The sequence below is a fragment of the Phyllopteryx taeniolatus genome, chromosome 1 (genome assembly GCF_024500385.1).
Source record: "Phyllopteryx taeniolatus isolate TA_2022b chromosome 1, UOR_Ptae_1.2, whole genome shotgun sequence".
Taxonomy (NCBI): Eukaryota; Metazoa; Chordata; class Actinopteri; order Syngnathiformes; family Syngnathidae; genus Phyllopteryx; species Phyllopteryx taeniolatus.
The window spans coordinates 27,032,886-27,049,531 of NC_084502.1; the positions used below are offsets into that span (position 1 = coordinate 27,032,886).

Here is a 16,646-nt window from a genome sequence, read left to right on the forward strand (position 1 = left end):
ACCTGCAGTACTGTGAGGCGGATGTGCTTACCACTCGCCCCCCTTGATTTAGCCAAGGGGCTCACCAAGCTCAAGGCATTCTTGTCATCACATAGCACTGCTATTGCAACCATGAGGCCTTTCACTGTGGGGATTGGGTCCCCTCTTGTGTTAGCAACATGACAGGAAATCCGCATTGATGTCAAAGATACCCAATGACACTGGAGTGACTCATTACTCTAGGATTGGGCACCAAACGCCCACAGGCCAAAGCCCACCCACAGTATCAATTTAAAGGTGAAAAAACACTGTAACTACCCTGCAGTTGTGTTGTGTTAAGAATTATGTAATTTGACTGTTTGTGAAGTCGTAAATGTGTATACAGGGAGTGAGCGCAAGGTAAGGTTGATGGAGCTTGTGTGTGAGGGGGAGAGGAGGTTGTTGAGCAGGCAAGTTAGTTGTTGTTATTCTGACGTGGATACATAACCCATCCTTTTTGCATCTAAGAGATTGTTGATTAACCAACTTCTTGTTAAAATTATTATTAAGTAACAAATCTATCTTTATCTATGTCAGCGACGTATATAGACAGGGAGAACAATTACATGTCCTGCCATTAGATGGCAGAAGGTACAATTAACCTGTGCATTCACCTGTTTCCAGTCATACAGAACAAGTCACGGCCTGTTCAATTAAACAGGCCAAGATTTCACAATGAGTAAGTCAATTTGTGAGTAAACAGAGCCGAGATCGTTATTTCAGTATTTTTGTTTGGTGGTGTTCCATGGATTTTTCTCATGTAAAATGCATGCCTTGTTGAATGAATAAAGTTTATACATTTTCAGGGCAAGTGATTACTTATTTTCTTATACATTTACAGTTGTCACTTTAGTCTAGTTTGTAAGGTTTGGGAGTCAAATTGGGCTTTGAGAAATATTATACACAATTTAATTAAATCAATTCCTAGATCTTCATAAATGTATTGGATTTTGATGTGCACTACAATACTATATTTCACAGTTCCAAATGTCTGTGACTTAATGTTTTGTGGCTTGTGATCTCCAACAACTGTGATGGGTTATAATGCACACGTGGATTTTAAACTGAGGCAAATTGCACATTTGGTTGTTTTCAATGTTTTATAAAAAGATTGTTCATTAAATATATTTTTTCCTGATGTACTTTGATTTAAAGGGGAAACACCGTCTTATTATTACTTCTCGAGTTTGACACCCATCGCAGTTGTTTAAAACACCGTTGAAGAGAAAACTGATCTAGTGGCGACGCCTGCCGTCAATATACGGTATTGCACTTGTATCTGGCGCTTACCTTCTTGTGAAGAGTTTCAGTCCGGTGAATGATTTCGAGCAGCCGAAAAGCATCTCCTTCTCTTCCTCCATACAGTTTGGGGGGAGGCTGAAGGTGGAGGGGGGGATTGGGGAGCAGGAGCGCAGTGAAGAAGTTGATGAGCTGGAACTAAATCCCCCATCTTGATCGTCTTTACCAGGGAATACTTCCTCTCCATCACCTGCATTTTCCTTGCGAGCACAATCGTGGACGTTCATCACTGCAACGAACACCCGATCGGTGTTGATATCCAGACGGACAATTTCTGGAAGTCCCGTGCTTAAAGATTTTGGTGCCTCATTTTGACAGGAGAAGCTATGGAAGGTTGTGGAATGTCTTGTTCAAGCACACTGAACCAACATAATGAAAGAATAGTTGAGAAGTTCTAAACGTCTCCAGTGTCACAAAACATGCAACTAAAATGTTTGATTACTGTACTTCAGTAACTACTTAAAAGAATAATACAGCACCTGCTCACTAAAACATATCCTGGTACAGCGTCAACACATGCGCCTCACATAAACTACTCACCAAATGTAAAAGTGAACATAATTAATATCGCAATGATGTTGGGACTCAAAAAGACTTCAAATATGGCTGCCCTACAAATACTACAATGTCAATAACCCACAAACCAAAGGTCTTTAAACAAGGCACACAAAGTGTATGTGTGTGTAGAAAGAGATTAGTGTTGACTTAATCCTTGGTCGGATTCCTCTCCAACTCAGTAGTTTTTATAGTGGCTCATTCTCGTGTCACTTCATGTCTCACTTATCCAATGTTTTTCTCGGAGAGTTTTGTTGTCCTCCATTCCTCTTCTAGAAGTTCACCCTTCTGCTCCCCTTCCGTCTTCCTACTCATTTTCGCTGAGTTGATTTAATGAGTGGAATCCATTAGACGCGCACGCACGCACTCACACATCCACACGGTCACGTCACGCACCCGCCGTGATTCTCTCATCTCCGCCCGGCTCAAAACCCGGAAGTGGCTCATGACAACAATCCCGCGACCAGGGCCTCACTGTTAGCTGCCCTGTCATATGCCTGAACAAAACACTTCCAACGTTAACCCACCTACTCAGTTTGTGGGGGGCTCATTTATTGCGCGATGTGCATACAAGAACATAGTGTGGCAAAATTTGTCTGTCTCACCCTGAGCCAAATGTGACAACATGGCAAGGAATCACGACTACTCGATGTATTCTGCAAAGCTTGAAAAGGATGAACATATACTGTGTTATTCTAAAACTCTACCCCCAATGTACACATCTGCGCACGCACACACACACACCTGCTCACTTTTTCTTTCATCCATCACCCACTCTGCATTTCCATGACAAATAAAATGCCACTCAGAAGCCTGACACAGTTTCCAAGAGATCCTTTCAACACCCACCACTGACCCATTTTCTCGGTTTCTCTCCAACAAAGGACAAAACTGTGAATTTTATTTATCAGCAACACTGAACATGTTCCCTTAACATTTTGCTACCAAGTAGCTTTCCTTTCTTTTTTGACACCTTAAATATGAATGGACATACTGTGTATCAACACCGAAAAAATATGTGTCAAGAACATCATAACTGGTTAAGAATATTTAATCCAAGTTGAACATAGTTTATGATGCAGAGTTGTAAAATTGCTGGCCAAAATAAGTTTGGCATATATATATATATATATATATATATATATATATATACATACACACACAGACCCTACCCAAAAAAATAGAATATCATGGAAAAGTTTATTTATTTCCATAATTCCATTCAAAAAAATTAACTTTCATAGATTATAGATTCAAGGCACACAATTTAAACAATTTCAAGTATTTATTTGTTTATTTTTACATAATTTGGGCTTTCATCTCATAAAACCCACGAAATCAGAAATTCAAACAAATTTGAATACTGTGACGAAATCACAATTTACTTCTCAGTTTTTGTAGGAAAAAGAAAGAAATTAGGGTCCCATTAAATCAATCAAAATATGGTACTTTCAAAACGATATGTTAATCTTCAATAATTGGTTGGGAATCCCTTTGTTTTAATCACTGCCTCGATGCGCCGTGGCATTGAGGCAACCAGCCTGTCGCATTGCCTGGGAGTTATGGAAGCCCAGATTTCTTCTTTGTTTTTGGGTCTGGTGCCCCTCATTTTCCTCTTGATGATACCCCATCGATTCTCAATGGGGTTTAGATCCGGCAAGTTGGCTGGCCAGTCAAGCACTGTGATGGTATGGGCATCAAACCAGGTTTTGGTGCTTCTGGCAGTATGGACAGGGGCCAGGTCCTGATGTAAGATGAAATCTGCATCTCCATACAGATCCTCAGCAGAAAGAATCATGAAGTCCTCTAAAACATTCTGGTTTGACTGTTGCGGTGACCTTGGATTTAAGAAAGCAGAGTTTACCAACACCCGCACTGGACATTGCACCCCAAATCATGACTGACTGTGGATATTTCACACTGGACCTCAAGCAGCTTGGGTTCTGTTCTTCCTCCAAACGTCATGGGTGTGTGTTCTGGTTGTTTTCTTCCCCCTGTCTCGTACACACCTGCTCCTGAGAGCATCGTCACCACCTGTGCCTCGTTCACCCTAATTACCCCTTGCATTTAACCTCGTGCCTCATTCTTTCTAGTCGCCAGTTCATTGTACCTTGTCGTCGTGTTCCAGCATTCCTTGTTTCCGACTCACAGTAAGACTAGACCTTGTTCCGATTATCGACCTTGCCTTTTTTCCTCACGGTTTTGGATACTGTTGCCTTTTCGGATTGCCTGCCTGTGTACCGACCTCTCTTTTAGAAACTATCCATTCGTAGTGGAGTCGTGCATTTTTGGGTACTATCCTCTGTTCAGTTCATGACACCAAACCCTTGGACCTTGATTCCCGAATGAAAGGCACACTTTACCTTCATCGGAAAAGAGGACCTTAGACCACTGGCCAACAGTCCAGTCCTTCTTCTCCTTGGCCCAGTTGAGACACTTCTTACGTTGGCTCAGGCTCAGAAGTGGCTTGACCCGAGGAACCCAACAGTTGTAGCCCACTCCCGGATGTGTCTGAATGTGGTGTTTTTTGAAGCTGTGACTCCCGACTCATTCCACTATTTCTGGATCTCTGCTAGATTCTTGAATCTTCTCTGTTTGATAATCCGCTGAAGCCCACGGTCATCTCTTTTGTTAGTGCATCTTCTCCTGCCACATTTTGTCCTTCCACTAGACTTTCCATTGATATGTTTGGGCACAGCACTCTGTGAACACGCAACCTCCTTAGCTATGAACTTTTGTGGCTTACCCATCCTATGGAGGGTATCAATGATGGTCTTCTGGCCAGTTGTCAAGTCTGCAGTCTTCCCCATATTGAACCCAACTGAGACAATTGAACCAAACTGAAACAATTTAATGACCTGGGGAAACCTGTGCAGGTGCTTTGAGTTTAGTAGATGATTAGTTTCTGACACGCAGTTTAAAACATTTATGGCCTGCAAAATTTGGGCTAATTTCTTCACAGTATTCTAATTTGTTGAATTCCTGATTTCATGGGTTTTATGAGCTGGAAGCCCAAATTTATGTAAAAATAAACAAATACTTGAAATTGTTTAAATTGTGGGCCCTAAATCTATAAAAGTTTAACTTTTTGAATGGAATTATGGAAATAAATAAACTTTTCCATGATATTCCATGTTGTTTGCTTATATGTGCCCTGCGATTGGCTGTCGACCAGTTCAGGGTGTACCCCGCCTCTCGCCCTGAGTCAGCTGGGATAGGCTCCAGCACACCCGCGACCCTAGTGAGGAGAAGCAGTTCGGAAAATGGCTGGCTGTATGGATGCCCCCATATAGAGGATGTGAGAGGTGTATACTTTCATTCTAATAAGCCGCCACCTAGAGGTTATGAAAAAGGTGTAGCCTACACTTTCATTCCAATATGACAGGGGTACGTACGTATGACTGCATATATGTACACTTGTGCGCATAAGTTACATACCCTGGCAGAATTTGTGAAATAAAAAAATTAAAAAACAGCTCATCAACACCCCCTAAAAAAATTTGAACAAAACATCCCCACCTGCACATTTCACCTCGTTCTACCAAAATTGGTAGGCCTAAGACATACAAAAAAAGTCTCTTGGAGCCATATCGTAAACCCAAGAGGAAGTCCGCCATTTTTAATTTACTTTCAAATTCTGACCTATTTTTCCTCTTTTGCAGCCGTCATATTTTTACGAGCTCTTACAGATTTACGACATGCTGTCCGCCACACTGTTGTAAAGTGGAATGAAAATGATTACGCCAATACAAATCTGAAAAGTGTGGTGCACATTTCTACTCACTGGATTGGCAATGTGACAGTACCCCAACGTGGCCATGGGGTGTGAGGCCCCTAGTAACTGCTCGCAGCTCAAGTTATTTGTATTATATGCGACAGTTAATAAATTTGTATTTATATTATTATATCTATATTAGATTGTTCTAGGTGTTTTTTATGGTTTTTGTTTTACTGTAGTTGATTTTTATTTGCTTTGCTTTCCCAATTATTAAAATCCAAGATACTGCTGTTACTGATATACAGTAATTGTTTGTATTATTGTGTTAGGGTGTATAGGAATAAGGATGTGTATCAATTAATATTTCTGACTAATTACTGTTAATATATTATCATATTATTATAGTGCTATATTGATGTATTGATATAGAATTGCAGTATAAGGAAGTAGAGAGTTACTCTTTTGGAGCTTGGGTCCAATCTAACTTGCATTGTGACAGAATACTCAGACCATGATGGACCCAGCGACTACACAAGCGTTGAGGGAAGCGCTCTCCCCCATATCGGCAGACAAGACAAAGCCCTCCGTGAAATCATGGACTCATTAAGCACTCTCACACAACAAGTATCACTCCTGTCTTCCCAGAGCCGCTCCAGCAATACACCTGTGAGTAATCTTCCTGAGCCAGCAGCCTCCGATCAACCCCGCCTCCCGTACAAAGAGCCTCACGTTCCTCCTCCCGAACCTTACTCGGGGAAGCTCGGGTCATGAAGTCGATTTCTACTAAACTGCTGTAGCGTATATTGGGTTAAATAAAAACGCAATTAATTTAGGGGCAACGAATAAGCCAGCATTTGTGTTGTCTGGGGTGAAACATCTCATCAGGTGGGGTTATTGCGATGGTAACACTGAGGCGTGCATGCAAAGTTCTTTTGAATATAACATTCAAATCCAGTGAAGATTGTGATTCGTTCCTCTAGAGTTGCAGTAGCTTTCCGCCGCGTGTGGGTGTTGCTAGTGCTCCATCCATTGTCACAGACAGAAGGAACAAAACTCACTGTTGCTTAATAAAGATCCACCAAACAGCAGGTTCCTCACCTTCTTGGTCATCAAGCCAGTGTCCCAAAAAAAAAAAAAGTCTTTGCTGGTGAGACTCTTCAGGCTGGCTGAGGGTGAAAGTTAATTAACTTAGCGTCCGAGTGAGAAACCAGGTGTCCGTGTCGCAGCTTTGATGAGCTACTTCGGACTGGCTGGTAATTCATTAAGCGTCCGTGTGAAATAAACCAGGCATCCTTGATTGCGCCATTGACCTCTTGCCAGAAGCCCCTCTTCCTTCCAGCCACCTCTTTAATCGCTCCCATCCTGAAAAAGAGGCGCTGGAAAGTTATATCCATGACTCATCTGGCCCTCTTCTTCTAGATTCATAATGTATAATGTGCCTGTCAACGAAAAAGCATAGCTTGTGACCAGAATGTATGCAAGGTAGATCCCTCGCTCGGTACGTTAAAAAAATGAATGGAGTCAGCAGCTTCCTTGCAAATATCCACACTTTCCCTTTAATTCTCGCCGGCATCCTCTTTCTTTAACAACCTGCTTCTTCCTTAACTCTTAATCTATCTTTTTATGGTTTAAGAAATGTGATCAAGGACATTATATTGTATATACAGGCTCGCTGTTTAGGGCGTCCATATATACAATCGCTATCCCGTCGATCCACCTCACGAATCTACGCTCCCTTACCCAACAAAATGGACGAGCTTCATCTTCTGGTAAAGACTTCGGACGTTCCGCCTCCCTGTGCTTTACAGACACTTGGCTTTGTGAACTTGTCCCCGATGGCGCCATAATGCTTCCCGGCTTCCATCTTCACCGCGTCATGGAGTTATCAGGGAAAACAAAAGGCGCCGGGATATGCTGCTATACCAACAAAAAAATGGTGTACTGACATCACGGAGCTCAGCACACACTGCAGCCCAGATTTAGAGTCGCTGTTGTTGAACTGTAAGCCACCTCGTGAGTTCGCATCTTTCATTCTCGCCGGGGTTTACATTCCGCCTCAAGCTAACACGAATGCCACACTGCTAACACTCGCTGAACAAGTAAATGAAATTGGGGAAAAAACACCCAGACTCACCCCTCATTATTCTTGGGGACTTTTAACAAAGCTAAACTCAACCACAAACTCCCTTAATACAAGCAGCACATCGACTTTCCTACCAGGGAAAATAACATTTTAGACCACTTCTATACTACGCTAAATAATGCAGACTGTGCCATACCTCGTGTAGCTCTGGGCTCATCTGATCACTGCTTAATTCACTTAATACCAACATACAGGAAAGAACTTAAATGTGCAAAGCCTATGGTGAAAACAGTGGAAAAGTGGACCAACGAAGCAAAAATTGAACTTCAAAGCTGTCTAGACTGCATAGACTGGAGTGTTTGAAAATTCAGCTGGCAGCCTTAATGAATATACAGACACTGTCACATCCTATATCAGTTTCTGTGAAAAGGTCATTTTGCATCTTCAATAACAACAAACCGTGGTTCACTGCAAAACTTAAGCAACTTCGCCAGGCTAAAGAGGACGCATATCAAAGTGGGGATAGAGTCCTTTATAATCACGCTAGAAACCAGCTGACTAAAGAAATTAACATTGCAAAGAGAAACTATGCAGTAAAGTTAGAAAAACAGTTTACCGCTAAATCAGTCTGGCATGCATTACAATCGCTAACCAATTACAAGCGACCAACCCCCCAAGCTGAGAACAATAAAAGACTAGTCGATGACTTGAACAGCTTCTACTGCAGATTTGAAAAGGACGGTTTGACACCCCACAGCCACCCAGCCGCACCACCGACCACCATCACACCTCTGACTTCTGCCTTGATCATCCACAAAGAGGACGTGAGACGCACCTTCAAACAACAAAAGATTAACAAAGCAGCAGGCCCAGACCTTGTCTCCCCATCCTGCCTCAAAGTCTGCGCGGACCAGCTCGCTCCAGTCTTCACACAAATCTTCAATAGATCTCTGGAACTGTGCGAAGTACCATCCTGTTTCAAAAGCTCCATCATCCCACTCCCCAAAAAACCTGAAATCTCGGGTCTGAATGGCTACAGGCCTGTCGCCCTGACATCTGTGGTCATGAAGTCCTTTGAACACCTCGTACTGGACCACCTCAAGAGCGTCACAGGTCCCCTGCTGGACCCCCTGTAGTTTGCCGACAGAGCAAACGGGTCTGTGGATGATGCAGTCAACATGGGACTGCACTTCATCCTCGAACACCTCAACGGCGCGGGGACCTACGCGAGGATCCTGTTCGTGGACTTCAACTCTGCGTTCAACACCATCATCCCCAAACTCCTCTCCTCCAAGCTTCTGCAGCTCAGCGTCTCACCTGCCATCTGCAAGTGGATTTATAGCTTCCCGACGGGCAGAACACAGCAATTGAGGCTGGGGGACACAACCTCATCTACACGCACCACTAGCACCGCGACGCCCCAAGGTTGTGTCCTCTCCCCGCTGCTCTTCTCTCTCTACATGAACGACTGCTCCCCAACTCACCCGGCTGTCAAACTCCTGAAGTTTGCAGACGACACCACAGTCATCGGCCTCATCAAAGACGGTGACGAGTCTGCGAATCGACAGGAAGTGGAGCGGCTGCGGCTTCTTTGAAAGCACGGCCTGCCACAGGAGCTGTTGAGGCAGTTCCACACAGCGGTCATCGAATTAGTCCTGTGTTCTTCCATCACAGTCTGGTTTGGTGCTGCTACAACGGACAATCAAAACTGCTGAAAAGATTGTTGGTACCCCCTACCCACCCTTGAGGACTTACATGCTGCCAGAACTAAGGCAAGAGCATGCAAACTCCTCATGGACCCTCCACATCCTGGTCACCACCTCTTCCAGCTCCTTCCCTCAGGTTGGCGCAACCGAACAATGCAAACTAAAACCAGCAGACATTCCAACAGCTTCTTCCCTCTTGTCATTAACTTCTGAAACAGTTAACTTACAATTTCATTGCAACATGTCTTGAGTTTGTTGTCACATTTTTGTCGGGCCAATTATTCATTCCTCGTGCACTCACTGTAGTAGTCTCGCCACGCTGCACTATTTGCATATCTGTTGTTGACCAATACTGGCCACTCATGTGCCCGAGTAGCATCTGCAACATTTGCACAATCGACATTGTCCTAGATTATAGCACTACTAGTCACTTTACACCGCATACATTTCTTGATGTCTCTGCGCCCTTTACACAATGGTCATTGCACCGGACTATTGTTCTATTAGTCTGTAAATGTCTTGTAAATTTGACACATCACAGAAAAGTCTTGTTAACAAGCCGTACAATTAATGAATGCATGAAAAAAATCAGGCTTCAAAATGGTCAAGAATTTTAGACATTCAGCTTCCAGATGCTGTGGGTGTGTCTCTGAATGCTCTGAAAACCCCGCCTTCCCAGAACTTTCAGTTGTCAATCAAATACGTGCCTTCTCCCTTACGGCTCCTAAGCAGGGAGAGGAGAATTCCCAGCCATGCACATTGCACACGCTTTCACGGGCCGCAGAGAGCCACTCTGTGTCAGCCAGGTAGCCTCTGAGCGGCGTGCAGGAACAATTTTCCCTCTTTTGCCTTCATTGAAATTCAGACAGTAATCCCTTTACACAATGGTCATTGCACCGGACTATTGTTCTATTAGTCATTTCAAACTGCTCTAATTGCTAGAGGACTCTGCATCTTTTTACACAATTGTCCAAAAAAATTTATTATACCGGCATTACCACATAACTGGCCACCTTTTATTGCTCAGTGACTGTTTTTTTTTTTTTTTCCCAACTACCGGAGACAAATTCCTTGTGTGTTTTAGACATACTTGGCAAATAAAGATCATTCTGATTCTGATTTGGGATGGACATCTCGTTACATCTGCAATGTAGATGGTAGATGCAAGGGTAGATGCAATTTACATCTACCCTTCCCGCGATGCAGGAGCCAATTATGTTGAAGTATCATATCTGTATCGCCGATACCAGCCTGAATTTTAGTCAGTATCGGATCGGAAAGGAAATCTGTATCGCTGAACATCACTACTCTGTACTTTTGTGTTTTTATACTACAGTCAAATTTTAAACGAGTGCACATTTAAGATGTATAACATTGATTTTGTGATATTTATTGAGAAAAGGATAAATCATATTGTAAATGCAGTGTATGAAACTTGAAGATGAATTAAAAACATTTTCAGAATAAAAGATGAAGTAGTCACGAGGCAGAAGAGGAGACCAGACTGAGTTGCCACAACTTTTTTTTCACTGTTTTGTTGTTCTCAATCCATCTGGTACATGCTGTGATGCTACATTATACAACTTTCTGGCTCGAGGCAAGGAGTACATTGTTCCTCCCCTCCTACTCCCTCAGCTGCTTGACATCAACGCTTGTCAATATTAATCACGATTTTGATCTCGCTGAGGGAGCAATAGAAGCCTCTGAGCTTGAATAGAGTTCATCAAAGTTTAAAAAATAATAAAATAATACTAAATACTAATGAAGTGAACCCCATAAAACAATTGCAACAGTACTTTTTTATTATTTTAGAAGTATAATTGTGTTACGAATATATCTTCGTCATTACTGCTAATATTTTTTTGTTGTATTCATTCACAATTCATTAACGCACGGTGGGCGACTGGTTAGCGCATCCATCTCACAGTTTAGTGGTCGCGGGTTCAAATCCAGGTACTGGCCTTCCTGTATGGAGTTCGCATGTACTCCCTGTGCCTGCGCGGATTTTGTCTGGGTACTTTGGTTTCCTCCCCGATTCCAAAAACATGCATGGTAGGTTAACTGACTCAATTGCCCTTAGTTAAGAATGGTTGTCTGTCTATATGTGCCCTTTAATTGGCTGGCGACCAGTTCAGGGTGTACCCCCAGCTCCCATCCAATATCAGCTGGGATAGGCGCGACCCTAGTGAGCATAAGCGGTACAGACAATGGATGGATGGATGAAGGTGTACACAGGACAACATTTTCATTTACTGATTGATTCCTCATGATTGCTGGAGATCACAAATGCAGTCAATTTCATTTCGTACTTGATTGACGATGGAGAATTTGAAGTGATTAGAGAGGAACCATAACGAAGGTAATTACAGCGATTGGTTGTGCGTTACATGTTGTAAAGGGAGAGAAGATTCCATCTTTAATGTGTTGTTTATCTTCCATCCATTTAATTTGTATAACAGTTGTGCACATTAGGGTTGTATGTCAGCTAGAGCCTATTGCAGCTAACTTTGGGCGAGAGGCAGGGTACACCCTCGACTGGTTGCCAGCCAATCGCATGGCACATAGAGCAAAGACCAAAACGTTTTACACCAAGTACCACATCAAAAATACTTAGCTCTCCGTGTACAACCACAATTAAAATACATCAGCCTAGTCGGCAAATGTTTTACTCCTAAAAGGTATACGTAATATTATTGTAAGCCACTGTAACAATATGAACAGTTTGAACATTACTGCACTTAAATATATGAAAATAAAAAAACTGTGCTAAAGTAATTAATTCATTCAAATGTATTGCGCACGAATGTTAAATAAAAGCTAAAAGCTGTAGCTAAAAAACTTTTCGTTCTTCAAGATTAAATGCAATTGTACAACACTTTGAGATTCCCCGGTATAGACAAACAACCATTCACACTTTCATTCATACCTATGGACTATTCTTCAATGATCCTATCATGCTTGTTTCTGGGAAGCTGGAGTACCCGTAGGAAACCCACGCAAACATAGGGAGAAAGGTGGGAGCCGAGAAAGGTGGGAGCCAAGATTCAAACCCCAAACCTCAGAACTCTGAGGCAGATGTGCTAAATCCACCGTGCTGCCTCATGTTCATCTTGTCTGTTTCATTTGAAGCTGTGGATCCTTCAAAGTCCAGATGTAATTATAGAGAACAAATGCATTAAATCCAGGAAGGCACAGCGTAATGGCTGGTTCTTGTCGATGTTTATTATCCATATTAAAACAACACATGGCAGGCGCTTCCATTCCTGGCACAAAGCCTGACGCACACAGATGAAAATACTGGGTGAAATATAATACCAACGTCCACAAAGATGGCAGAAAAGAATAATGAGGGGTGGAAAATATCACGGGAGGGCAGGGTTTCAAAGGAAGACAAGAAACAGCAAAACAAAATCAAAGGAATAACATTTCTCTTTGTCTAATTTCGCAATGGAAATATTACGAATAAAACCTTGCTGGAGAGAGAGATTAAACCAAAAAACTGACACTTACATAACTCAGTCGTGTCAGTATTAACAGCAGCCAGCTGGGCAGCCATGACCCCATTCCCTCCCCACACCACCTCTCTTTCACACATATCCTGTGTTACTGATTATTCTAACATGGGGATGAGAGAGAGAGTAAGCTCTGTGCTCGTAGGGCCTCTGCACCACCAGAGAGACAGGGGGGGTCGGTGTGTGCAATTCAATTCTGAACACCTCATGGCGGACATGGCCCACACATTACATAATATGGATCAATCTGCATGGTTTAGGGATGCTCTCACCAAGTGTTCCATGTCAATGGACTTTGGTTCCTTTATAAACCCTCCTAATCTCTGTCTGCATACATTATAATATTAGCAGAGGTTTACTGTGAAGCAATAAGCTCACACAGACACACAACCAGCACACAGAGAGGGTTACTGTCATCACATTCAGGTTGAACAGGTTAGAAGGTAAACACATTCCACTTTCTTTTTTGATTTCAAGTACTTTCTAACCTGTAAGACACCTGCTTCCTGAAAGTCAGCTGCATGAATTCAGCTTCCATCTGCGAGGCTGACCTCCTGTTCTCTTGTTCCATTTCTTCCTCCAGCACTTCCATCTAAAACATTAAATGAGTCATTGTTAAATTCAGATTTCAATCATCTTCACCATTTGCTGTTTAAGGTGCGTCATTTGATTTGATTAGGTACATACAGTTGAAAAATTCGAGAACAAGTTGAATAGAGCACAATGAACTAAGAACGGGTGAGTCTATCACTGTGGAGGAGGTTGGTAGGGAACTGAAGGGCAAGTTGTTGATGGCTTTCAATGTGGAGGGATTCAAATTCCTTGCAACTAGTTGTGGTAGTATATTAACCCACTAGTCTTTAACCCACTCTTTCCTCCTGGCTTCCACTTATTGCTACATGAGTCTGCAGTAATGGTCTGTAATGATCACAACAAAATCCCACAATATAGCAAAAAATATGTGATATATAATTTGATATGTAGGATTTAAAACATGTCACTGATGGTGTAGTGGTACACTTTCCTGACTTTGGTGCGGGCAGCGTGGGTTCATTTCCCACTCAGTGACGGTGTGAATGTGAGTGCGAATGGTTGTCCGTGTCTATATGTGCCCTGCGACTGACTGGCGACCAGTTCAGAGTGTAGTCCGCCTTTTGCCTGGAGTCAGCTGGGATAGGCTCCACTGCCCCGCGACCCTAACCAGGATAAGCGGTGTTGAAAATGGATCGATGGATGGATGGATTTAAAACATACAGTAAAACCGCAAAAAGTGAACTGGCGAGGGACGACTGCGCACTTTAAAAAAATAAATGACATTTAAAGGCCCCCAAAGTCACCCAAAAAATGTCTTGTAAATTTGACACATCACAGAAAAGTCTTGTTAACAAGCCGTACAATTAATGAATGCATTAAAAAAAAATCATAAAGCATGAAAAAAATCAGGCTTCAAAATGGTCAAGAATTTTAGACATTCAGCTTCCAGATGCTGTGGGTGTGTCTCTGAATGCTCTGAAAACCCCGCCTTCCCAGAACTTTCAGTTGTCAATCAAATACGTACCTTCTCCCTTACGGCTCCTAAGCAGGGAGAGGAGAATTCCCAGCCATGCACATTGCACACGCTTTCACGGGCCGCAGAGAGCCACTCTGTGTCAGCCAGGTAGCCTCTGAGCGGCGTGCAGGAACAATTTTCCCTCTTTTGCCTTCATTGAAACTCAGACAGTAATCCCGCTGTTGTGCCGGTCGAAGGGTGCGCCATATGAGATCCCCCTGTGAGATTTTTTCCCCCTCCTCTTCCTCGCCCTGCAACGCCACGACCGGCAACTGTGTGGCTGACGACCCTAACACTGTTCCGCCGGACCTTCAGCGGCTACTCTAACCGCTGGCAAGGGGCCGCGGAAGATGTCTGGTTCGCCGCTGTCTCACAACACGCGTGGGGGCAGACGGCAGAGACACTGTAGCCCAAATAAACAATGCACATTACTCTTCAGGGAAGATGTATTTTTTTCGAGTTGTGGGCATAGTTTGATGGCAAACTGCACACTATACTGGTCGAACTCGGCCAAGTTATTATGAGTAAGAAAGTGGCAATTCCGCCAAATGGCCACTGCATGGAATAAGGGTGCTTGGTGTTTATGTAGTTTATGTAGTTTATGTATGTTTATGGGGGCAGCCGTGGCCCAATGGTTAAGATCATCGCCTGCCACCGTGGGGGACCTAGGTTCAAGACCCCGACTGGACCATCCGCCAACATCCTCCGGAATAACGGGTGTGGTGTCCTTGAGCAAGACACTAATACCCTGAAATGCTCCCCGGGCGCTTCAACTGCCCTCTGCTCCAGTGTGTTACACAAACATATGTATGTGTTCACTGTGATGGGTTAAATGCAGAGAACAAATTTCATGTACATGCATGCATGTTCATGACGATAAAAGGGGATTATTTTTCTTCTTCTTCAAAATGTAGTGGTTAGAAACTCGTGCCAGAAAGTATACACCCCAGCCCGCTTTCATCATGGGGCTAGTTTTTAGCCCCGCCCAAAAAATCCAGCCCGTTGAGAAGGTAAATAAGAGTTTTAAGATGTACTTCAACAATTCCGTACTGTATTGTTCTCAGTCTTTGCACGTTTTCAGCACTTATCTTCAAACATATTTAATGTATTTAGAAACAAAACAAAACAATGACTTTGGGGGAATTTAACGTTATTGTTTATTTCATCTAATACTCTGCTTTACGGCTGCAACGAGTACACAAATGTTTTGAATATTTCGAGTAGAAAAAAATGCTTGAGGATTTTCTGCCTCAGGGATCCGCTTATTTAACTTATTCACTGCCAAACCTCCCAGTTTGATACTAATGGTACTGTATATACACTGTATATGCCTGTTAATGGCAGGAAAGAGTTAAATTGTGAAGGAGACGGACTAGCGCAATGTGGTGATGTCATCAACGTGAGCAAAGGTGGCGGAAGCGGAACGTACATGTTTTGATTCAAGGAACGCAAAATAAATGGTGACGACACGGTAGTTTGCAAGCTGGCGTTAAACACAACAAAAGAAGAAGGAGAAGATGGCGATTACTTTAGAGAAGACAAATTTGAGAAAATAATACACAATTCCGAAAGTGTGGGATCTTTTCAGACTGAGCAGAAAGGCGAACACTGGTGACATCTCTCAAGCAAGACACACACAATGCGGTGGAAAAGCCAAGATGAACGTTGCGCAAATCAGTGAGGTTAACGTTAATGCAACTTACTAGCATAATGTTAGCCCTGCAGAGGGCTAAAGTTTCTATTACTGTAATTATCGTCAAATTTGTCTCCAGTTTATTACGATGGTGATAACTATACTGTGTGTGCGACTATAACGTGACTTCATTTAGGGTGCTTGCTCGTCAAGGAACAGTTTTGTTGGGTGATTGAAGCGCTGAGACACATGACCAGTGTACGACCATCATATCTGCAAGTGGCTACATTTTGCGTCAAGTACTGTAGGTGAAAAAAAAAAAAAGATTCCAAGTGGCAAAGCTTGTCAAAAAATGGATAAAGTTAATATTTGTGTTTCCTATCGACGTGTCTTCATTTTCATTTGAGTTTAGTCAGTCTGGTCTAAGCTCTTAAATGCACAGCCACGAACCGACTGTATTATCTTGTCACATTTTAAAACGCTAGCTGCTCAAGTGCAGTAAAATATTCCTTCATTAATTTTCCATCTCGCTTATCCTCACTAGGGTCGCGGGCGTACTGGAGCCTATCCCAG

At 42.8% G+C, this 16,646-nt stretch overlaps 1 protein-coding gene across 2 annotated transcripts in view; it reads right to left on the minus strand.

Moving 5' to 3' along the window:
- LOC133483351 (diacylglycerol kinase zeta-like) overlaps positions 1-16,646 on the minus strand; it is a 113,647-nt gene that overhangs the window by 94,942 nt on the left and 2,059 nt on the right. Inside the window, exon 2 of one of the 2 annotated variants that reach the window (XM_061784514.1) lies at positions 13,380-13,483. In XM_061784514.1, the coding sequence (XP_061640498.1) occupies positions 13,380-13,483 (104 nt within the window). Of the gene's footprint in view, positions 1-1,308; positions 2,311-13,379; positions 13,484-16,646 lie in introns of those variants that run through there. The other variant, XM_061784504.1, reaches the window with a different exon arrangement.